Consider the following 23,379-nt stretch of genomic DNA (forward strand, 5'->3'; position numbering starts at 1 on the left):
AATTAACATTAGCTACAAATCTCTCGTGGACGGCTGTAAAGTGTACGGTGCCAGTTGTAAAATACGGCTGTAAAGTGTACGGTGCCAGTTGTAAAATTCACCGTAAGTCACTACAATTAACCTTACTACAATTCACTCGTGGAACGGCTGTAAAGTTTACGGTGCCAGTTGTAAAATTCACCGTAAGTCACTACAATTAACCTTAGCTACAAATCTCTCGTGGAACGGCTGTAAAGTGTACGGTGCCAGTTGTAAAATTCACCGTAAGTCACTACAATTAACCTTACTACAATTCACTCGTGGAACGGCTGTAAAGTTTACGGTGCCAGTTGTAAAATTCACCGTAAGTCACTACAATTAACCTTAGCTACAAATCTCTCGTGGAACGGCTGTAAAGTGTACGGTGCCAGTTGTAAAATTCACCGTAAGTCACTACAATTAACCTTACTACAATTCACTCGTGGAACGGCTGTAAAGTTTACGGTGCCAGTTGTAAAATTCACCGTAAGTCACTACAATTAACCTTACTACAATTCACTCGTGGAACGGCTGTAAAGTTTACGGTGCCAGTTGTAAAATTCACCATAAGTCACTACAATTAACCTTGGCTACAATTCTCTCGTGGAACGGTTGCAAAGTTTACGGTGCCAGTTGTAAAATTCACCGTAAGTCACTACAATTAACCTTAGCTACAATTCTTTCATGGAACGGTTGCAAAGTTTACGGTGCCAGTTGTTAAATTCACCATAAGTCACTACAGTTAACCTTAGCTACAATTCACCGTAAGTCGCTACAATTAACCTTACTACAATTCACCGTAAGTGACTGCAATTAACCTTACTACAATTCACCGTAAGTCACTACAATTAACCTTACTACAATTCACCGTAAGTCACTACAATTAACCTTACTACAATTCACCGTAAGTCACTACAATTAACCTTACTACAATTCTCTCGTGGAACGGCTGTAAAGTTTACGGTGCCAGTTGTAAAATTCACCGTAAGTCACTACAATTAACCTTACTACAATTCACCGTAAGTCACTACAATTAACCTTACTACAATTCACCGTAAGTCACTACAATTAACCTTAGCTACAATTCACCGTAAGTCACTACAATTAACCTTACTACAATTCACTGTAAGTCACTACAATTAACCTTACTACAATTCACCGTAAGTGACTGCAATTAACCTTACTACAATTCACCGTAAGTCACTACAATTAACCTTACTACAATTCACCGTAAGTCACTACAATTAACCTTACTACAATTCACCGTAAGTCACTACAATTAACCTTACTACAATTCTCTCGTGGAACGGCTGTAAAGTTTACGGTGCCAGTTGTAAAATTCACCGTAAGTCACTACAATTAACCTTACTACAATTCACCGTAAGTCACTACAATTAACCTTACTACAATTCACCGTAAGTCACTACAATTAACCTTACTACAATTCACCGTAAGTCACTACAATTAACCTTAGCTACAATTCACCGTAAGTCACTACAATTAACCTTACTACAATTCACTGTAAGTCACTACAATCAACCTTACTACAATTCACCGTAAGTCACTACAATTAACCGTACTACAATTCACCGTAAGTCACTACAATTAACCTTACTACAATTCACCGTAAGTCACTACAATTAACCTTAGCTACAATTCACCGTAAGTCACTACAATTAACCTTAGGTACAATTCACTCGTGGAACGGGACCCTGGTCTGTATTTTTCAACCAGTTTGACTAAATTCTTCTTTTTAGACCATTTTATTTTAAATAAATTAATGGTGTCTATCTGACAGAAGTTTGAATAAATGAATGAATGAATAAATGAATGAATGAATAAATGTCTAACGACATCACAGCACGAAACACACGTTTGAGGCATACTGCTACAGATGAAAATAGAATGTTTTGCCCTACGCTACAGATAGAAGTAGTGTGTGTGTGTGTGGGGGGGGGGGGGGGTTCCAGACTGAAGTAGGATGTTTTGTCCTACAGAAGACAGTAGGATGGTTTCTCCCACAGAAATATGTGCTACCTTCCTGATAGTGGTTGTCCTCCTACAGACACCGCGCATTTCCGTCCCACCACCTTACATCGAATGTCTATGAAGTATTTTTCGCGTAAACTGGTGCCTTTCGTAAATAATTAATAAATTATTGAATCAGTATTGCCTCAATATGATATACTGCGTCATTCACTCAGGGGTCTCGCTACATGTCATAAGCAATGGCGGGCCCGCCATCTCTTAAGACTAATTCCCAATACGCCCGCCATCCATTGGCAGCGATAGTAATATCCGCCATCCGTTTATTTAAGCCGCCATAAAAAATCACACGTCATGCCATCGTCTTGAACTACCAGAGTAATCCGGTTCATCGTCGTTTACAAGACATTTTCGAAGTACTTGTACCCTGCAAATCTTTGGTACCATCCCTTCCTATAAGTGGAACCAGCTCTACCAATTCCCTCCATCTCTTTCCTGAATACTGGAGGGACCGCTGATTAACGACTGAAACTAGTAGTTTTGTAGTAGAAAGTACACCCAGTGGTTGTATCTATTGTCACCATGTAGGGCTGGGTTTTTTTTTTTTTTTTTTTTGTTTTTTTTTCTGTAGACGAAGACTGTATTGTTTTGGAGAGAAACCTAGACCTACACCCAGAGACAACCCCACTAAAATAGCTCCCCCTGCAGTTATTCAACCCGCCGACACCGACCCGTCTCCTGCTGGTGAAGGAAATTATGAGAAACTTGATGACATTAGCCATACCTCACAAAACACATACGAGAACACACCTAGACAACCAGACCATGTCTATTCTGGTTTACACACCCAATACTACAATGTGACACAATCAACAAATAACGTTGATCCTTAAAGGGACAATTCTGTATTTCACAACTATTGTAAAATGTTTCCGACCAATAGAGCCTTTTCGATGACGTAACATACAAATTAAATACATTTTTCTTATTTAAAATATCAGTGTCTTTATTTACAAGGTGTTTGTCCTATTGCTTGTAGTAGCCCGAACCGGATTTTACCTACCAATAATTTCGTACGTACGAAACAATATATATATATATATCACAAATTAAAGTAAAAACTGACTGCTACAAACATTAGTATACGACCGCAAACACATTCGATATACAGACACTGGTATTCTAAACAACAAAATGTATTTAGTATTTTATATATAAATATGTATGTATGCCTGATCTGAAATAAAAATCTATTATTATATTATTATTATTATTATATTGTTTTGTTCTTGTGTACCAAAACATGGTAAAATAAAAATATATATTATACACGTATATACATGTACAAGTATGTTCATGTATATTATATGCACCATCCCACAGACGGGATAGTACATACCACGGCCTTTGATATATCAGTCGTGGTGCACTGGCTGGAACGAGAACTAGCTCAGGTAGCATACAAAGGCTGGTGTTTTCATGAAAATAGATTATGATAATACATGGCGCAGTGACTAGCCCATCTTGTTTAAGACTGGGTTCATATTCAAATACTGACATCGGTAGTGTAGTGATTAAGCCGTGTGTCGTGAGCCTGGTAGGTGCTGGGTCCATGTTCAAATACTGGCATCGGTAGTGTAGTGATTAAGCCGTGTGTCGTGAGGCTGGTAGGTGCTGGGTTCATATTCAAATACTGGCATCGGTAGTGTAGTGATTAAGCCGTGTAACGTGAGGCTGGTAGGTGCTGGGTCCATATTCAAATACTGGCATCGGTAGTGTAGTGATTAAGCCGTGTGTCGTGAGGCTGGCACGTATTGGGTTCGCTTCCCGGTGCCGGCTCCCACGTAAAGTAAAGGGATTTTTTTTAACGACAACACTAGAGCACATTGATTTATTAATCATCAGCTGTTGGATGTCAAACATTTGACAATTTTAATACGTAGTCTTAAAGAGGAAACCAGCTACATTTTTCCATTAGTAGCATGGAATAATTTTTATGCACCATCCTACAGACAGGATAGCTCATACCACGGCCTTTGATATACCAGTCGTGATGCACTGGCTAGAACGGAAATAGCCCAATGGACTGACCGACAGCGATCGATTCTAGACTGACCGCGCATCATACCAGCATTTCCGACGCCATATAACCGTAAATAAAATGTGTTGAGTGCATCGTTAAATAAAACATTTCCATACGAGCATTTTACCACTGGGCTACGTACTGCCCTCCGCATGTAGAGAACGTTTTAAGGGCACATTCGTGTGTTAAACTACTACAACGTCTTCTATCTCACTAACCACTGATCATTAACTCACTGTCTACGTCCTGCCCCCCGCATGTAGAGAACGTTTTAAGGGCACATTCGTGTGTAAATCTACTACGAAGTCTTCTATCTCACTAACCACTGATCATTAAGTCACTGTCTACGTACTGCCCTCCGCATGTAGAGAACGTTTTACGATCACATTCGTGTGTAAATCTACTACAACGACTTCTATCTTACTAACCACTGATCATTAAGTCACTGTCTACGTACTGCCCTCCGCATGTAGAGAACGTTTTACGATCACATTCGTGTGTAAATCTACTACAACGTCTTCTATCTCACTAACCACTGATCATTAAGTCACTGTCTACGTACTGCCCTCCGCATGTAGAGAACGTTTTACGATCACATTCGTGTGTAAATCTACTACAACGTCTTCTATCTCACTAACCACTGATCATTAACTCACTGTCTACGTCCTGCCCTCCGCATGTAGGGAACGTTTTAAGGACACATTCGTGTGTAAATCTACTACAACGTCTTCTATCTCACTAACCACTGATCATTAACTCACTGTTTTCGTCCTGCCCCCGCATGTAGAGAACGTTTTAAGGGCACATTCGTGCGTAAATCTACTACAACGTCTTCTATCTCACTAACCACTGATCATTAACTCACTGTCTACGTCCTGCCCCCCGCATGTAGAGAACGTTTTAAGGACACATTCGTGCGTAAATCTACTACAACGTCTTCTATCTCACTAACCACTGATCATTAACTCACTGTCTACGTCCTGTCCTCCGCATGTAGAGAACGTTTTAAGGGCACATTCGTGTGTAAATCTACTACAACGTCTTCTATCTCACTAACCACTGATCATTAACTCACTGTCTACGTCCTGCCCCCCGCATGTAGAGAACGTTTTAAGGGCACATTCGTGTGTAAATCTACTACAACGTCTTCTATCTCACTAACCACTGATCATTAATTCACTGTCTACGTCCTGCCCCCCGCATGTAGAGAACGTTTTAAGGGCACATTCGTGTGTAAATCTACTACAATGTCTTCTATCTCACTAACCACTGATCATTAACTCACAATCTACGTCCTGCCCTCCGCATGCAGGGAACGTTTTAAGGACACGTTCGTGTGTACATCTACTACACCGTCTTCTATCTCACTAACCACTGATCATTAACTCACTGTCTACGTCCTGCCCCCCGCATGTAGAGAACGTTTTAAGGGCACATTCGTGTGTAAATCTACTACAACGTCTTCTATCTCACTAACCACTGATCATTAACTCACTGTCTACGTCCTGTCCTCCGCATGTAGAGAACGTTTTAAGGGCACATTCGTGTGTAAATCTACTACAACGTCTTCTATCTCACTAACCACTGATCATTAACTCACTGTCTACGTCCTGCCCCCCCGCATGTAGAGAACGTTTTAAGGGCACATTCGTGTTTAAATCTACTACGACGTCTTCTATCTCACTAACCACTGATCATTAACTCACTGTCTACGTCCTGCCCTCCGCATGTAGGGAACGTTTTAAGGGCACATTCGTGTTTAAATCTACTACAACGTCTTCTATCTCACTAACCACTGATCATTAACTCACTGTCTACGTCCTGTCCTCCGCATGTAGAGAACGTTTTAAGGGCACATTCGTGTGTAAATCTACTACAACGTCTTCTATCTCACTAACCACTGATCATTAACTCACTGTCTACGTCCTGCCCCCCGCATGTAGAGAACGTTTTAAGGGCACATTCGTGTGTAAATCTACTACAACGTCTTCTATCTCACTAACCACTGATCATTAACTCACTGTCTACGTCCTGCCCCCCGCATGTAGAGAACGTTTTAAGGGCACATTCGTGTTTAAATCTACTACAACGTCTTCTATCTCACTAACCACTGATCATTAACCCACTGTCTACGTCCTGCCCCCCGCATGTAGAGAACGTTTTAAGGGCACATTCGTGTGTAAATCTACTACAACGTCTTCTATCTCACTAACCACTGATCATTAATTCACTGTCTACATCCTGCCCCCCACATGTAGAGAACGTTTTAAGGGCACATTCGTGTGTAAATCTACTACAATGTCTTCTATCTCACTAACCACTGATCATTAACTCACAATCTACGTCCTGCCCGCCGCATGCAGGGAACGTTTTAAGGACACATTCGTGTGTACATCTACTACACCGTCTTCTATCTCACTAACCACTGATCATTAATTCACTGTCTACGTCCTGCCCCCCGCATGTAGAGAACGTTTTAAGGGCACATTCGTGTGTAAATCTACTACAACGTCTTCTATCTCACTAACCACTGATCATTAATTCACTGTCTACGTCCTGCCCTCCGCATGTAGAGAACGTTTTAAGAGCACATTCGTGTGTAAATCTACTACAACGTCTTCTATCTCACTAACCACTGATCATTAACTCACTGTCTACGTCCTGTCCCCCGCATGTAGAGAACGTTTTAAGGACACATTCGTGCGAAAATCTACTACAACGTCTTCTATCTCACTAACCACTGATCATTAACTCACTGTCTACGTCCTGCCCTCCGCATGTAGAGAACGTTTTAATGACACATTCGTGTGTAAATCTACTACAACGTCTTCTATCTCACTAACCACTGATCATTAACTCACTGTCTACGTCCTGCCCCCCGCATGTAGAGAACGTTTTACGGACACATTCGTGTGTAAATCTACTACAACGTCTTCTATCTCACTAACCACTGATCATTAACTCACTGTCTACGTCCTGCCCCCCGCATGTAGAGAACGTTTTACGGACACATTCGTGTGTAAATCTACTACAACGTCTTCTATCTCACTAACCACTGATCATTAACTCACTGTCTACGTCCTGCCCTCCGCATGTAGGGAACGTTTTAAGGACACATTCGTGTGTAAATCTACTACAACGTCTTCTATCTCACTAACCACTGATCATTAACTCACTGTCTACGTCCTGCCCTCCGCATGTAGGGAACGTTTTAAGGACACATTCGTGTGTAAATCTACTACAACGTCTTCTGTCTCACTAATCACTGATCATTAACTCACTGTCTACGTCCTACCCTCCGCATGTAGGGAACGTTTTAAGGACACATTCGTGTGTAAAGCTACTACAACGTCTTCTATCTCACTAACCACTGACCATTAACTCATTGTCTACGCCCTGCCCTCCGCATGTAGGGAACGTTTTAAGGGCACATTCGTGTGTAAATCTACTACAACGTCTTCTATCTCACTAACCACTGATCATTAACTCACTGTCATGGAAAGATAGCTCATATAGTTGATAAATGTGCCCAGGAAAGCGTGCTTAAATCTTAATTTCATCTCAGGTTATCAATTTTTATGCAAAGTATACATACCAATATTTATACATAATAGATGACGCTGAATTAAGATCCGAAAACACCACACAAGTGCTGGAAATCTTGTTAAATCATGGTTGCCCATGACAGCGTACATAACTCGTCTGATTTATTACAAAAACAAACCAATGGTTAATGCTAACTGTATTAGAATGAGCAATAGGAAAGGATGTAATGATGTACTCTATAAGTGTGTATATTCTTGCGCACAAAAGTCTTATTTGCAATATGAAGTAAGGTAGTTTACATTTGTGATAATTATGTTTTGAGAACTAAGTTAGCAGCGCAAAGAGTTCGTCTGTTGGTTTTGCACATATCCATGTTTGAAGGCTAATTATTTGGAATAGGAAGTAAATTCTTAAGCTTAATGATAGCCAAGGAGTTTTTTTTTTTTAATGACAATTGGTTTTTCACCAGCAGTGTAAACGGTTTAGTTGTAATGAGGCTTGATATTTATACACTAGGTTTTCCTAGGTAATTTTCAGACAAGGTAATTTTGTGAAAAATGTAATGGCTAAACCTTTATTCAAATGATGATTTTTGTAAGGTTTGATGAGCAAAGTTTACGTTTTACATTTTTATTATTGTTATTGTTAGTAGGTTCGTTACCTATAGGCGTACGGGCTCCCATTTTTGTAGGGGGGAGGGGAGGGGGCAGGCTGGCTTTTGCCCGAATTAAAACAAAATGCCCGAATCTGGATAACATTTATTCATGTTCGCATTAATACCAAACAGCTATATAGGGATGCAAACGAAATGCAACGCATTTTTACATGGATTACAACTAATGATGGAAATCAATGGTGAAAAGGATCAGATTAGCACATTTTGCCCGAATATCTGTATAATTTCTGCCCGTATTTGATGTTTTGCTCAAGCATTAGGGGGGCAGGGGGAGAGAACTGTCTCGTACACTTATGGGTCCGTAGGAACCGGGAAGCGGTGGGCCAGTGCCCCTTCCACTTATGGACGAAAAGAACTCCTTATTTGTCCTACTCTGTGTAAATATGGAATACAATTTGACTTGTACCGTCCCCTTCCTCTACATGAAACTGTGGTCCCCTCATTGGAATGTGCTCCCTCACCCCCACATACACACTCTAGATTCTTTATGTATCTCTGTGTACTGTTCAGTGTTCAGGTAGTACTAAACCAAATAACTTCCGGTTGGGTCAAAGTTCAAGGTGCACCCAACTTTTGATAGAGTCGTTAACACCACAAGTCCTGTGATTGGTGATAAATGTGAGTGTTTTGGTTGTAACAAAAAAATTGTTTCATCTGGGCAAAAAACAAACAAATTATGCAATTTTATTTTATCTAGTACCACTGTGTCAAGTAGGCTTGTGCTTAAAACATGTATGGGGTACCATTAAAAAATAGCTAAAATTTTGTGCGGAACTAGGGTAGCTATAGACGCTACCCGATATGTCTCAAATGAGCAGGTTGACTATCATTTTTTTCTTATTCACTTTAAGGGTGAGGGGTGGTAGTATTTATACATATGGTGTTTATGTCGATTGATACGCTGCAGGTAGGAGTTTTAGCCACATATATGTTACTATTGTCGTCTATGGAATTTGATTTGGTAGTATACACCCTTCACTGATGTACTTCAACTGTAAAGAGGTTTCGACTGAATAAAAAGATACGATAAAATATTTCCTTTTTTTCAAGCGCAGGTTTATTTACAAAACCAACGTGCAACTTCGCACACGAGGTTGATTCTACTGTAGTTATCCAATTACATATTACCCGGGTATTTTCACAACGATACTTCCTTGTCGCATTCACTGGGTGTCATGGCTGACGTCAGGTCAATGTGTCGTCTGCTGCTAATACCTCTTGGCGGGATTTTACTTCTGCTGTCGGCTGTGACTGGCAAAACATTTACATTATTGTTAAAGGGACATTCCTGAGTTTGCTGCAATTTTAAAGATGTTATCGACTAACAGAGACTTTTTAACGATTGTAATTACATATCAAATATATTTTTCTGCATAAAACATTAGTGGCTGTATATTGAACGTGTTTCTGATCGTTTTAATATTTGTACTAGGTTAAATTTTATTTTATTTCCTAAAGTATATTTTTTTCGTACGTACGAAATTATTTCAAGACAAAATCCAAATATTAAGACGACCAGAAATACATTGAATATAGAGACACTGATATTCTAAACAAAACACACACACACACACACATATATATATATATATATATATATATATATATATATATATAATGTGTGTGTGTGTGTGTGTATATGTGTGTGTGTGTGTGTGTGTGTGTGTATGTATATACACATATATACACATAAATTATTTCAAGACAAAATCCAAATATTAAGACGACCAGAAATACATTGAATATACAGACACTGACATTCTAAAAAAAAAAAAAAAAAAAAAAAAAAAAAATAAAAAAATATATATATTTAATATGTAAGTTGAATCGTAGGAATATTTCATTAGTCGGAAACATCTTACATACAAACTCAGGAATGTCCCCTTAATGGTGGGGCGGGGCGTAGCCCAGTGGTAAAGCACTCGCCTGATGCGCGGTCGGTGTTGGATCGATCACCGTCGGTGGGCCCATTTGGCTATTTTGTCGTCCCACCCAGTGCACAACGACTGGTATACAAAGGCCGTAATATGTACTATCATGTCGGTGGGATGGTGCATTTTAAAATACCCCTTGCTGCTAATCGAAAAGAGTGGCCCATGAAGTTGCGACAGCGGGTTTCCTCTCTCAATATCTGTGTGGTCCTTCACCATATGTCCGACGCCATATAACCGTAATTAAAATTAGCCGATGGTTATTAAACCAATGTGCTCTAGTGATGTCGTTAAATAAAACAAACTTCAACTTTTTGTTGATAATATTAAACAAGTATATATCCTAGTTATCTACATTTAGAGCGATGAACGGTCATTTTGTAACAGCTCGCTTAACGAGCGATGACACGTAGGATCGATCTCTCTTGTTGGACCAGTTGGACCAATTTTTACAGAAATTATTCAAAAATAGAAAATGTTTTGACATGATACGCAAAAGTAATTAATGGTGTGTTACCTTTGACATTTTTATTACTGTTATTATCAGCAGGTTCGTTATCAATAGGCGTACGGGCTCCCATTTTTGTAGGGGGGGGGGGGGGGGGGAGGTTGGCTTTCGCCCGAATTAACACAAAATGCCCGAATCTGGATAGCAACATTTATTCATGTTCGCATCACTACCAAACAGCTATATAGGTTTGCAAACGAATCGCTATGCATTTTTATATGGATTACAACTCATTCTGAGGGTAAAATGATGGAAATACATAGTAAATAAGTATCAGGTTAGCACATTGTGCCCGAATACCTGTATAATTTTTGTCCGAATTTGATGTTTTCCTCCTAACCCTAACCCTAACCCTAACCCTCCTGTCCACCACCTGTCTCGTACGCTTATGGGGTCGTAGGAACCGGGAAGCGGTGGACCACTGCTCCCTCCACTTACGGAAGAAAACTAACTCATTGTTTGTCCTACTCTGTGTAAATATAGAATAAAATTTGACTTGTGCCCTCCCATCCTACTCCATACTTATTAGTTATTGTGTACCGGCCTGGGTGGCGTCGTGGTAGGCTATCGGTCTACAGGCTGGTAGGTACTGGGTTCGGATCCCAGTCGAGGCATGGGATTTTTAATCCAGATACCGACTCTAAACCCTGAGTGAGTGCTCCGCAAGGCTCAATGGGTAGGTGTAAACCACTTGTACCGACCAGTGATCCATAACTGGCTCAACAAAGGTCATGGTTTGTGCTATCCTGCCTGTGGGAAGCGCAAATAAAAGATCCGTTGCTGCTAATCGGAAGAGTAGCCCATGCAGTGGCGACAGCGGGTTTCCTCTCTCAATATATGTATGGTTTTTAACCATATGTCTGACCCCATATAACCATAAATAAAATGTGTTGAGTGCGTCGTTAAATAAAACATATCTTTCTTTAGTTATTGTGCCCACATAAACACATCGTTCTTATGTGTGTGTGTGGTGTGTGTGTGTGTGTGTGTCGTGTTTGTGTCATGTGTGTATGTGTGTATGTGTGTTTGTGTGTGTGGTTGTGTGTGAGTATGTATGTATGTGTGTGTGTGTCTGGGTGTGTCTGGGTGTGTATGTGTATGTGTGTGCGTATGTGTGTGTATGTGTGTCTGTGTCTGTGTGTGTGTGTATATATATGTGTGTGTATGTGTGTGTGTATGTGTATATGTGTGTGTGTGGTGTGTGTGTGGTGTGTGTGTGTGTGGTGTGTGTGTGTGGTGTGTGGCGTGTGTGCGTGCGTGTGTGTGTGCGTGTGTGTGGTTTATGTGTATGTGTGAGAGTATGTGTGTGCATCGTGTGTGTGTGTGTGTGTGTGGTGTATGTGTGTGTGTGGTGTATGTGTGGTGTATGTGTGTTTGTGTGTGTGTGTTGTTTAATGTTCACTCATGTACATTAATGATAAAGAGGTCTAGACTGAATAATAAGACACACTAAAATATTTCTTTTCTTAAGCACAGCTTTCTTTACACATCCAACCTGCAGCTGCGTACACGATGTTGAGTTTACTATAGCTATCCAGTTACATATTACCTGGGCATCTTCACGACGATACTTCCTTGTCGCATTCACTGGGTGTCATGGCTGCCGCTAAGTCGACTTGTCGTGTGCTGCTCTTAGTTCTTGGCTGGATTTTACTTCTGCTGCCGGCTGTAACTGGTAATACATTTACATTATTCTTACTGGTGTGGCGAGACGTAGCCCAGTGGTAAAACGCTCGCCTGATGCGCGGTCGGTGTTGGATCGATCACCGTCGGTGGGCCCATCGGGCTACTTTGTCGTTCCATCCAGTGCACAACGACCGATATATCAAAGGCCGTCGTATGTGCTATCATGTCGGTAGGATGGTGCATGTAAAAGACCCCTTGCTGCGACATCGGGTTTCCTCCCTCAATATCTGTGTGGTCCTTAACCATATGTGGCCGGCCCCGGTGGCGTCGCTCTAAGGCCATCGGTCTACAGGCTGGTAGGTACTGGGTTCGGATCCCAATCGAGGCATGTTTTTTTTAAAATCCAGATACCGACTCCAAACCCTGAGAGAGTGCCCCGCAAGGCTCAATGGGTAGGTGTAAACCACTTGCACCGACCAGTGATCCATAACTGGTTCAACAAAGGCCATGGTTTGTGCTATCCTGCCTGTGGGAAGCGCAAATAAAAGATCCCTTGCTGCCTGTCGTAAAAGAGTAGCCTATGTGGCGACAGGGGGTTTCATCTAAAAGAAAACTGTGTCAAAATGACCATATATTTGACGTCCAATAGCCGATGATAAGATAAAAAAATCAATGTGCTCTAGTGGCGTCGTTAAATAAAACAAACTTTACTCTTTTTTAACCATATGTCCGATGCCATATAACCGTAATTAAATGTATTGAGTGCGTCGTTAAATAAACCATTTCCTTCCTTCCTTCCTTCCTTCCAATAGCCGATTATTATCAAACCAATGTGCTCTAGTGATGTCGTTAAACAAAACAAACTTTAACTTTTATTGATAATGTTTTTAAAAAGTATATATTCTAGTTGTCTACATTAAGAGTGATGAACGGTAAGTTGTAACAGCTAGCTTGACGAGCGATGAGAAGTAGGACCGATCTCTCTCGTTGGACCCTTTGGGTTATTTCCTGTTCCAACCAGTACAGCTATGCAAGGCTCAGACTGTCAACGGTTATGACAAAGTTGGCCAACTCGACTAATGGGTTATACGACGAGAATCAAGTTATAAGAGCGCTCAGATTAGCAACTGGACAGTCGTAGATAATAAATAAAGTTTGTTCTGTTTAGCGACACTACTGGAGCACATCGATTAATTAATCATCGGCTATTGGATGTCAAACATTTGGTAATTCTGACTCGTAGTCATCAGAGAAAGCACGCTACATTTTTCCTAATGCAGCAAGGGATCTTTTATATGCACTTTCCCATAGACAGGAAAACACATACCACAGCATTTGTCCAGTTGTGGTGCACTGGTTGGAATGAGAAAAAATCCCAGGTGAATGGATCCATCGAGGTGGTTCGATCCTGCGACGCAAGCACCTCAAGACAGCTCTTAACCGATTGACATAAATCCCGTCCCAGGACAGTCGTAGTTGGCCAACTTTATATTGAAGTTGGTAGTGTGTCCCTAGCATTGAGTTTAGTAACTCTACGACTGTTTGTTTGTTTTGTTTACCGACACCACTAGAGTACATTGATATATTAATCATCGGCTACTGGATGTCAAACATTTGGTAATTTTGACATATAGTCTTAGAGAGGAAATCTGCTACATTTACCCATTAGTAGCAAGGGATATTTTATAAGTCGTGGTGCACTGGCTGGAACAAGAAATAGACTAATGGGCTCACCGACGGGGATCGATCTCAAACTGACCGCACATCAAGCGAACGCTTTACCACTGGGCTACTGGGAAGAGTGTTCCTCCGCCTCCCGCCTCTGGTTCTACCTGTTTACTTCACTAATGCAACTTCTAACGAGTATACTTTAAAATACAGCATGTGCCTAGTAACTAATTGTTGACCGTCGCACAAAGAGACGTCCTTAGTTAACAGACTTGTTTCGTATCCAACTTCCTGGTATGGCTACGTCAGAAATATTAACATGATAGTATCACCAACATTAAATAATGGCCAAAAGGCGTAGGACGGTGCCAAAAAGTGTGTGTGTGTGTGTGTTGGGGGGGGCACACTTTCATATTTACACACTTTTACACTAGTATTAAGCAAATATAAAACAAAATATCTGAAAAGTGGGGGCACATACCCCCCCCCCCCCCGCTTCCTACGCCAGTGTTTTTAACTATAGTGAAATGTAAAAATTATATCTTGCATTGTTTGCCCGTAGTAAATGATACCTAAATAACATCTTTTACTGGTGAAGAAAAAAATGTGTTACTGGTAAATGCATACCCGGTGACCTATAGGTTAACTCGTGACGTAGTTTGAATTTGTATCACCTCTTCGCCCTGAAAAACCTGGGTTGAGTTCAGCCAGATTGAGCACAAAAAAAACAAAAGAAACGCTTCACGGTAAACCAAATGGCTACGTTGGCTGAACTTAGGGCTGGGGCGAGTTCAGCCAGGCCGAGCAGAAAAACGCCAGCTAGACTGGTTTAAGCGTTTCGTGTTAAACCAAATGGTCACGTCAAGAACCAATCGAATAGTTCGCGAACATTAGCGAAATGTTCGCTGGCTGAACTTAGGGCTGGTGCTATTCTGAATAACATGGCGTAGATTTGCTATACATGTTTTGTTGGTAGGTTTATTTTCTCATACATAGGAATGATATCTGGGGTGTGTGTATGTGTGGTGTGGTGTGTGTGTGTGGGGGGGGGGGGCACTGTCTCTACTAGAGGAGGCACACGCTATACTGTTATCTTTATTTATAGGGAATAGGAAAAAATGTACATGTTCATCCTTAAGTGTGTGGGGGGGCACAACTCCACCCCCAACCCATTCCCACGAATCCTACCGCGCCAAATTTTGTATTGCTGTTTAGGTGTCCTCTTTTTTGGTCTCTCTCCCTCTCTTTGTCCTTTTTTCCCCTTGGTGTGTTGTGGGGGGGGGGGGGGGTAAAGTCACGTGATGAAAGCACAATAGATTCTCAGAATCACACTGATCGTTAAAGTGTTGATTACTCGCTCACTTTGCTAATATAAGTAGTTGACGTGCCCATATCCAATTAAGGTTCAAGCACTACTCGACTCCGATATCATTGTAAAAGATATATACTCTGTCAGAAACAAGACCACGCATAGGCGAAATATTCATGAAATTTATCTCTTTAATACAAGTGGCATAATTTCGTTTATTTATGATCGTATCACAGTCAAATTTAACATGAATATGTGACAATGTTCTTGCTATGGACTGAAGGCAGTGGAGGCGTTTTCGTCACAAAACAGCGTCGCACGAGGGCGTTGAAATCAGTACCTTGTGTGGCCACCACCAGCAGAAATCATTGCGCGATATCTCCTTCACATAGACTGAATGAGTCAATCCGGGCACGTAGAATCCTAGCCCATTCTTCCTGCAGTGCATGTGACAGTTGCGGAAGCGTCTGAGGCTCCGGGTCACGCTGGCGTACACGTCTGTCCAGTTCGTCCCATAGATGTTCAGTGGGGTTGAGATCTGGCGACCTTGATGGCCATGGCAGCACATTAATGTTTTCATTATGTAGAAAATCCATTGTCACACGTGCCGTATACGGCCTGGCATTGTCCTGCTGAAAGAGTTCTCTCTGTTGATCTAAAATGGGAAGCATGTGATGGCGAAGAATTTCATCCCGGTAGCGTACAGCTGTCAGGTTGCCTTGTACGAACACAAGTTCACTTCTGCCAGTGTATGAGATGGTCCCCCCACATCATGACACACTCCCTCCACCGAATCTGTCAACTTGGGCGACGCAACTGTTGGCAAAAGGTTCATTGCGGTGTCTGTAAAACACGTTGTCGTCCTCCGTCGCTGTAGAAGAAAACGTGACTTGTCGCTGAACCCATACTCGCCACCAGTTTCCCAAGTTCCACCCCTGTACAGTCGTTGCACCAGCGAACACGTAAATGTCGATGTTGACGTCGCCCGTAAACCAGCTTCTCGAAGTTCGGTTCTGAATGGTTTGTTCAGACACCCTTCTCAAACCAAGCATGCGTCCAGCAGTGTTCTTTGCTGTGGCAGTTCGGTGACGCAAGTGCAGAACCCGGATGTACCGATATTTTGCTGCTGGTACCTGTCCCAGAGACGTGAAATGGTGCTCTGATGGACGTCCATGTGGCGTGCGAATGCTAACTGCGATTCACCAAACTGGAGGCGGCCTATTGCAATGTTTCGATTCGGCAGTCTCTAGTCTTGGCATCTTGTAACTCGTCTACGTCGAAATGGAAATGAGGCATCATTGCGAGCATTAACGTTCTTTAAATACCCATCACTATCCCAATCTTTTTCCCTAGTTTCACGTGCATTCGCCAAAATCTGACCATTTTACGCCGATTTCCTGCAAGTGTCGCACAACAATCACACAAACGTGCGTTAACTTTGTTTTAGGGTGCATTTCGGCATGCTGTCCTATTCCAGGTAAAATTAATAAACATGGTCATTCAGCAACATTGTACAAAAAAACATACGATATTTTGTAAAATCAAACACTTTTCTTCTTTCCCTATCACCTATGCGTTTCTTTTTTGGCAGAGTATATAAACGTCGCTATTATCCGTACAAACGGTGTAGGACACACTGTATGTTGAAAGGAGAAACTCGTAATAGAATGTATCGTGTTTATATTACCCGACTGGATCATTTCGGCTTGGCGCGGCCATTTGTTTGAATTTATTTACTCCACCATTCTTTAATATATGGGTTTTTTTAATTTTCAATACGTAAACTGAATAACAACAACAAAAAAATCATGCATTTTGGATTCATTTTCAAAACGTTTCTAATAAAACGATGGAAGAATGGCGAATGTAAAGCATACTGTTGATAAACCCAGTTAGGGCTAGGGATTATTTATTTATTTATTTATTTATTACCGTCTATGTGCTCTAGTGGTGTCGTTAAACAAAACAAACTTTAAAACAAACATTTTAATTATTACCGGCCTCAGTGGTGTTGTGGTTAAGCCATAGGACATATGGCTGGTAGATACAGGGTTCGCAACCCGGTACCAGCTCCCACCCAAAGCGAGTTTTAACGACTCAGTGGGTAGGTATTAGACCACTACACCCTCGTCTCTGTCACTAACCACTAACAACAAACCCTCTGTCATCGGAAATAAGGCTGGTAGGTACAGTGTTTGCAGCTCGGTACCGGCTCCAACCCAGAGTGAGATTTAACGACTCAATGGGTAGGTGTAAGACCATCATACCCTCTTTTCTCTCACTAACAACTAACTCACTGTCCTAGACAGACAGCCCAAATAGATGAGGTGTGTGCCCAGGACAACGAGCTTGAACCACTAACCAACTAACCAACTGTCCTGGACAGACAGCCCAGATAGCTGAGGTGTGTGCCCAGGACAGCGAGCTTAAACCACTAACCAACTAACCCACTGTCCTGGACAGACAGCCCAGATAGCTAAGGTGTGTGTCCAGGACAGCGTGCTTGAACCTTAATTGGACTTAAGCATGAACATAAATTGAAATAAATGAATGAATGAATGAATAAATGAATGAATGAATGAATGAATGAATTTATTTATTTATTTATTTATTTATTTTATATTTATTTATTTATTCATCCATTCATTCATTCATTCATTTATTGATTCCTTTATTTCATGCTAGTATTTTTTTTATTTTTTTTTTGTCTATGTTTGTTTATTTTTTCTTCCTTCTATTTGTTTTCTTCTTTCCCTTTTCTGGTAACGTTGTTATTACTGTTCTAATATACCACACGTATCCATAGTATTTTTACCGATGTTTATCCTGCAGGCTAACATGTGTGTAAGGCAGTCATACCTGATACTACCGTGTTTGTTTTCTGGGTTAATAGACCTTTAACAAAAAAACAAAAATGATGGACGATGATAATATACAATGAATGTGATCGACACGTCAGTGTGTTGTTTGACCTGCAGCTAAGTGTGTCTAAATTTAGTAACTGTGACACCCATTTTCCTCATACACTAGTCACGAACGTAGGGAGGTGCTGAAAGGTGGGGGTGTGGGTGGGGTGAGGGACGACACACGCACGCACGCACGCACACACACACACACACAGATATAAACACGTTCGCTGCTGCTATGCTAGGCGGCACGTGCCCCCTTCCTTGCTGACCCCTCCCCCTGCTTCCTACGCCAGTGTAAGTTCGCTGGCCACTTAAAAGAAGGAAAAAGAACGTTTGTTTAAAGTGACTGTCCAGAGTTTGCTACTACTGTAAAGGTGTAGTAACTAACAGAGTCTGTTTAACACGTAAAATGACATATTAAATACATGTTCTTGTTTAGAATACCAGCGTCTGTATATCCGTTGTGCTTTTTGTCGTCCTAGGGGCGGGACGTAACCCAGTGGTAAATCGCACGCTCGATGCACGGTCGGTCTGGGATCGATCCCCGTCGGTGGGCCCATTGGGCTATTTATTGTTACAGCCAATGCACCACGACTGGCATATCAAAGACCGTGGTATGTACTACCCTGTCTATGGGATGATGCATATAAAAGATCCCTTGCTGCTAATCGAAAAGAGTAGCCCAAGAAGTGGCGACAACGGGTTTCCTCTCTCTATATCTGTGTGGTCCTTGTCCGACGCCACATAACCGTAAATAAAATGTGTTGAGTGCGTCGTTAAGCAAAATGTAGTTGGTTCATTTGACTTTCATTTCAACTTATCTTCGTGCTTATATCCAATTCAGGTACAAGCGCGCTATCCTGGGCACACACCTCGGCTATCTGGACTGTCTGTCCAGAACAGTGGGTTAGTTGTTAGTTGGTTAGTGAGAGAGAAGAGGGTGTAGTGTCCTAACACCTACCCACTGAGCCCTTAAGAACTCGCTCTGATTGGGAGCCGGTACCGGGCTGCAAACCCTGTACCTACCAGCCTGTAGTCCGAAGGCTTAACCACGACGCCACCGAGGCCGGTTTCAAACGCCTAGCATCTTTACCAATGTTTTCTGAAGGTTGTTTTCACACGACATTAGATGGGTCTTGATGCCGAATTAATTCTTCTTGGTAAAAATAATAAAACAATAACAGATGATATTTTAAAATCTTTTTTATTACTTTCAAAGTTCTTTATTTACAAATGTAAAAGTAACGGATACATTACCAAATACCAAACATTTCAAATATGTTCTAAAATCAAGATACATAATTGAACGAAGCATCCATCATAGTAAAAGTTTACACCATAAATTCCAAACAAAGTGGGCTATGTATCATAATTTATGTAATATGTATCCAGGAAATAATTGGACAGACGTTTATTGTAATATTTAGTTTTTCTGTGTGTTTGTATTTCAGTTGTCATATACATGCTAGATATACAACCCAATTATAAAGGTGTATGGGTTTTTTTAATAATGAAATGTGTTGTATATGTATATATGAATGTATGTGTGTATGGATGGATCAGTCTGACCATGTATGTGTATGACGGTGTACATCAATATGTAACTATACATTGTTTTATCTTTATGTCTGTGTGTGCGTGCGTACGTGCGTGCGTACGTGTGTGTGTAATGGAAGGAATATGTTAATAAATAAATATTCGCAGAACTCCTTTTAAGATTTAACTACTACATATATAACTTTAATTTACCTTACTCTTTACCCACGCCTAGCTTACAGTTTAGATTTTTTTTTTCTCTCTCTCTCTCTCTCTCTCTCTCTCTCTCTCTCTCTCTCTCTCTCTCTCTCTCTCTCTCTCTCTCTCTCTCTCTCTCTCTCTCTCTCTCTCTGTCTATGTGTGTGTGTATTGTTATTGAGTAAGGAAGAGTGTTCCTCCGCTTCCCTCCTCTAGTTTTACCTGTTTACTTCACTAATGCAACTTCTAACGAGTATACTTTAAAATATAGCATGTGCCTAGTAACTAATTGTTGACCGTGGCACAAGGAGACGTCCTTGATATCTAAATGTGACATGAAATACCTTAGTTCACAGACTTGTTTTGTATCCAACTTCCTGGTATGGCTACGTCAGAAATATATGATAGTATCACCAAAATTACATAATGGCCAAAATGTATATATTAACTTTTAACTATAGTGAAATGTAAATATTATATCTTGAATTGGGTACCCGTAGTAGGGAGACCGGGTCTAGTTGTTACAAGGTCATTAACTCCATCTTACAGTAATAGAGGGCGAATGACTCTGTAATATGTAAAGCGTATCTTTAGTACAACAACAGTCCAGTAGCCATTATGAATGATTCTGGTTTGGCAGACGAGGTAGGATGAAAACACTTTTTTTTTTTACCCTAAAAGTGACATTTTGTCGATAATGTTATTTCTTTTATAAGTCAAGCAGTTATGGATGTAATGCATTCATTTGTAGATATATAAGAAGTTCTGGTATTGGCCTTCGATTGTACAGAAAGTAAGACTGTGGCCACGTTTTGTTTTTTACCGTATACTTGCATATACTACAAAAGTCTGTGTCGGTGCTAGTTGTTACAGGGAGGTTGCACTGTTAGTTTACAGATAAGTTATGCTTACCTCGTTCAGGAGACTCATTTATTTCATATTATTTTACCAAAAGTGAAATAAAAGGATGATTTCATTAATTATATTGTGTTTTATAGTTGTAACAATTTGCCCCACCATTTATGATGCAGGGTAAAAACTTACCCCGTACATGGGGCAATTTGATACAGTTGACACCACCTCATTAATGAATCAATCACTAATTAATGTTAATATGTTGAAGGATTTTCATGATTGTTTTAATAAATAGAGATATTTTCCTACTTATCCTCAAAATTTGGTTTCTGGAATTATTATACTTTATGTACTATGGCACTAAATGTAAAAATTGTAACAACTAGACCCGGTCTCCCCTAAATTACAACTAAATAAAATCATTTACTGGTGGAGAAAATAATGTGTTATAAAATACAAGCATGCTGACATACAAGTTAACTCGTGACGTAGTTTGAATTTGTATCATGTCTCCTCACTGAAAAAAAACCCTGCTGCTATTTTGAATAATATGGCGTAGATTTGCTATACATGTTTTGTTGGTAGGTTTATTTTCTCATGCCTACAAGAATGGTATGTGGAGTGGGTGGGTGGGGGAGGGGGCAGTCTCTACTGCAGGAGGCACACGCTATACTTTTATCTTTATGTATATAGAATAGGACAAAATGTACATTTTAGTCCTTAAGTGGGAGGCACAGCTCCACCCCCATCCCACCCCACCCCCGAATCCTACGGGCTCGATTTGTATTGTTGTTAGGTTGTCCTCTCTCTCTCTCTCTCTCTCTCTCTCTCTCTCTCTCTCTCTCTCTCTCTCTCTCTCTCACTCTCTCTCTCTCTCTCTCTCTCTATCTCTCTCTCTCTCTCTCTCTCTGTTCCTTTTTTTGGAGGTGTGGTGTGTGTGTGTGTGGGGGGGGGGGGGTAAAGTCACGTGATGAAAGCACAATAGATTCTCAGAATCACACTGGTCGTTTAAGTGTCGATTATTCAGCTCACTTACTTCCTAATACAAGTAGTTGACGTGCCCATATCCAATATCATTGTAAAAGATATATTTACGTCGCTATTATCCGTAACGGTGTAGACACACTGTATGTTGAAACTCGTAATAGAATGTATCGTGTTTATATTACCCGACTGGATCATTTCGACTTGGCGCGGCCATTTGTTTGAATTTATTTACTAAACCATTCTTTAATATGGGTTTTTTTTTTTTTAATCTTCAATACGTAAACTGAATGACAACAAATTCATGCATTTTGGATTCATTTTCAAACTACGTTTCTAATAAAACGATGGAAGAATGGCGAATGTAAAGCATACTGTTGATAAACACATCAACGGACAGTTAAGGCTAGGAATTATTTATTTATTTATTTTATTTATTTATTACCGACTGTGTGCTCTAGTGGTGTCGTTAAACAAAACACACTTTAAAACAAATTTATTATTTATCACCGGCCTCAGTGGTGTATGATTAAGTCATCGAATATAAGAATGGTAGGTACAAGGTTCGCAGCCCGGTACCGGATCCCACCCAGAGCGAGTTTTAACGACTCAATGGGTAGGTGTAAGACCACTACACCCTCTTCTCTCTTACTAACAACTAACAACTAAGAATTAGCCCACTGTCCTGGACAGACAGCCCAGATAGTTATTATTATTAGTTTTCTATATTAGTTTATTTTTCTTCCTTCTATTTTTTTGTTCTTCTTTCCTTTTTCTGGTAATGTTAACTAATATACCACACGTATCCATAGTATTCTTGACCAATGTTTATCCCACAGGCTAACATGTGTGTAAGGCAGTCATACCTAGTACTACCGTATTTGTTTTCTGGGTTAATATACCTTTAACAAAACAAAAAAATTATGGACGGTAATAATATAAAATGAATTTGAGCGTGTTGTTTGACCTGCAGCTGTTGTGTGTCTAAATTTAGTAACTGTGACACCCGTTTCCCTCATACACTAGTCACGGGCGTAGGGAGGTGCCAAAAGGTATGTGTGTGTGAGAGAGGGGAGGGCACCATTCGTATTTTTAAATACACTTAGCGGGCCCTGTACATAATAAAAAGTTTGTTGTTTCTAAAATAATATTTTCTTTTTAGTTTCATGAAATTATTTATTTAAAACGAAGAAAGCAAACAAAGATGGACAATGCGGGCTAGGATGTGGTACTTGCGAACCCACCAGCACTGCCCCCCCCCCCCCCCACTCCGCATTTTTCCCCACCAAGCGCTGAACAAAACACATAAATAAATAAATGCCCACATAACATACACAAAACAATATAAAAATATAATATTTATAATACATTTTGTTCAAATAAAATAAAAATAGTAGAAAAAACATACACCAAGAAAGAATCAGTGTTTGACAATAAATGACGTATAAAGGTCTCGTTCTAAAGCGATTCTCGGTTTGTTTTTGTATTTTTGTGGGGGGGGGGGGGGGGGGGGGGGGGGGTTGTCACATAATCGATCCGTTATGAA

At 40.6% G+C, this 23,379-nt stretch overlaps 1 protein-coding gene across 1 annotated transcript in view; it reads left to right on the forward strand.

The window, feature by feature from the left end:
* Positions 1–12,344: 12,344 nt before the first annotated feature.
* Positions 12,345–23,379, forward strand: part of LOC121392170 — a 26,245-nt gene continuing 15,210 nt past the window's right edge. The window contains exon 1 of the mRNA XM_041523516.1: positions 12,345–12,423. Within this exon, the coding sequence (XP_041379450.1) occupies positions 12,345–12,423 (79 nt within the window). The remainder of the gene's footprint in view (positions 12,424–23,379) is intronic.

Source organism: Gigantopelta aegis, unplaced genomic scaffold (genome assembly GCF_016097555.1).
Source record: "Gigantopelta aegis isolate Gae_Host unplaced genomic scaffold, Gae_host_genome ctg3441_pilon_pilon:::debris, whole genome shotgun sequence".
Classification (NCBI taxonomy): domain Eukaryota; kingdom Metazoa; phylum Mollusca; class Gastropoda; order Neomphalida; family Peltospiridae; genus Gigantopelta; species Gigantopelta aegis.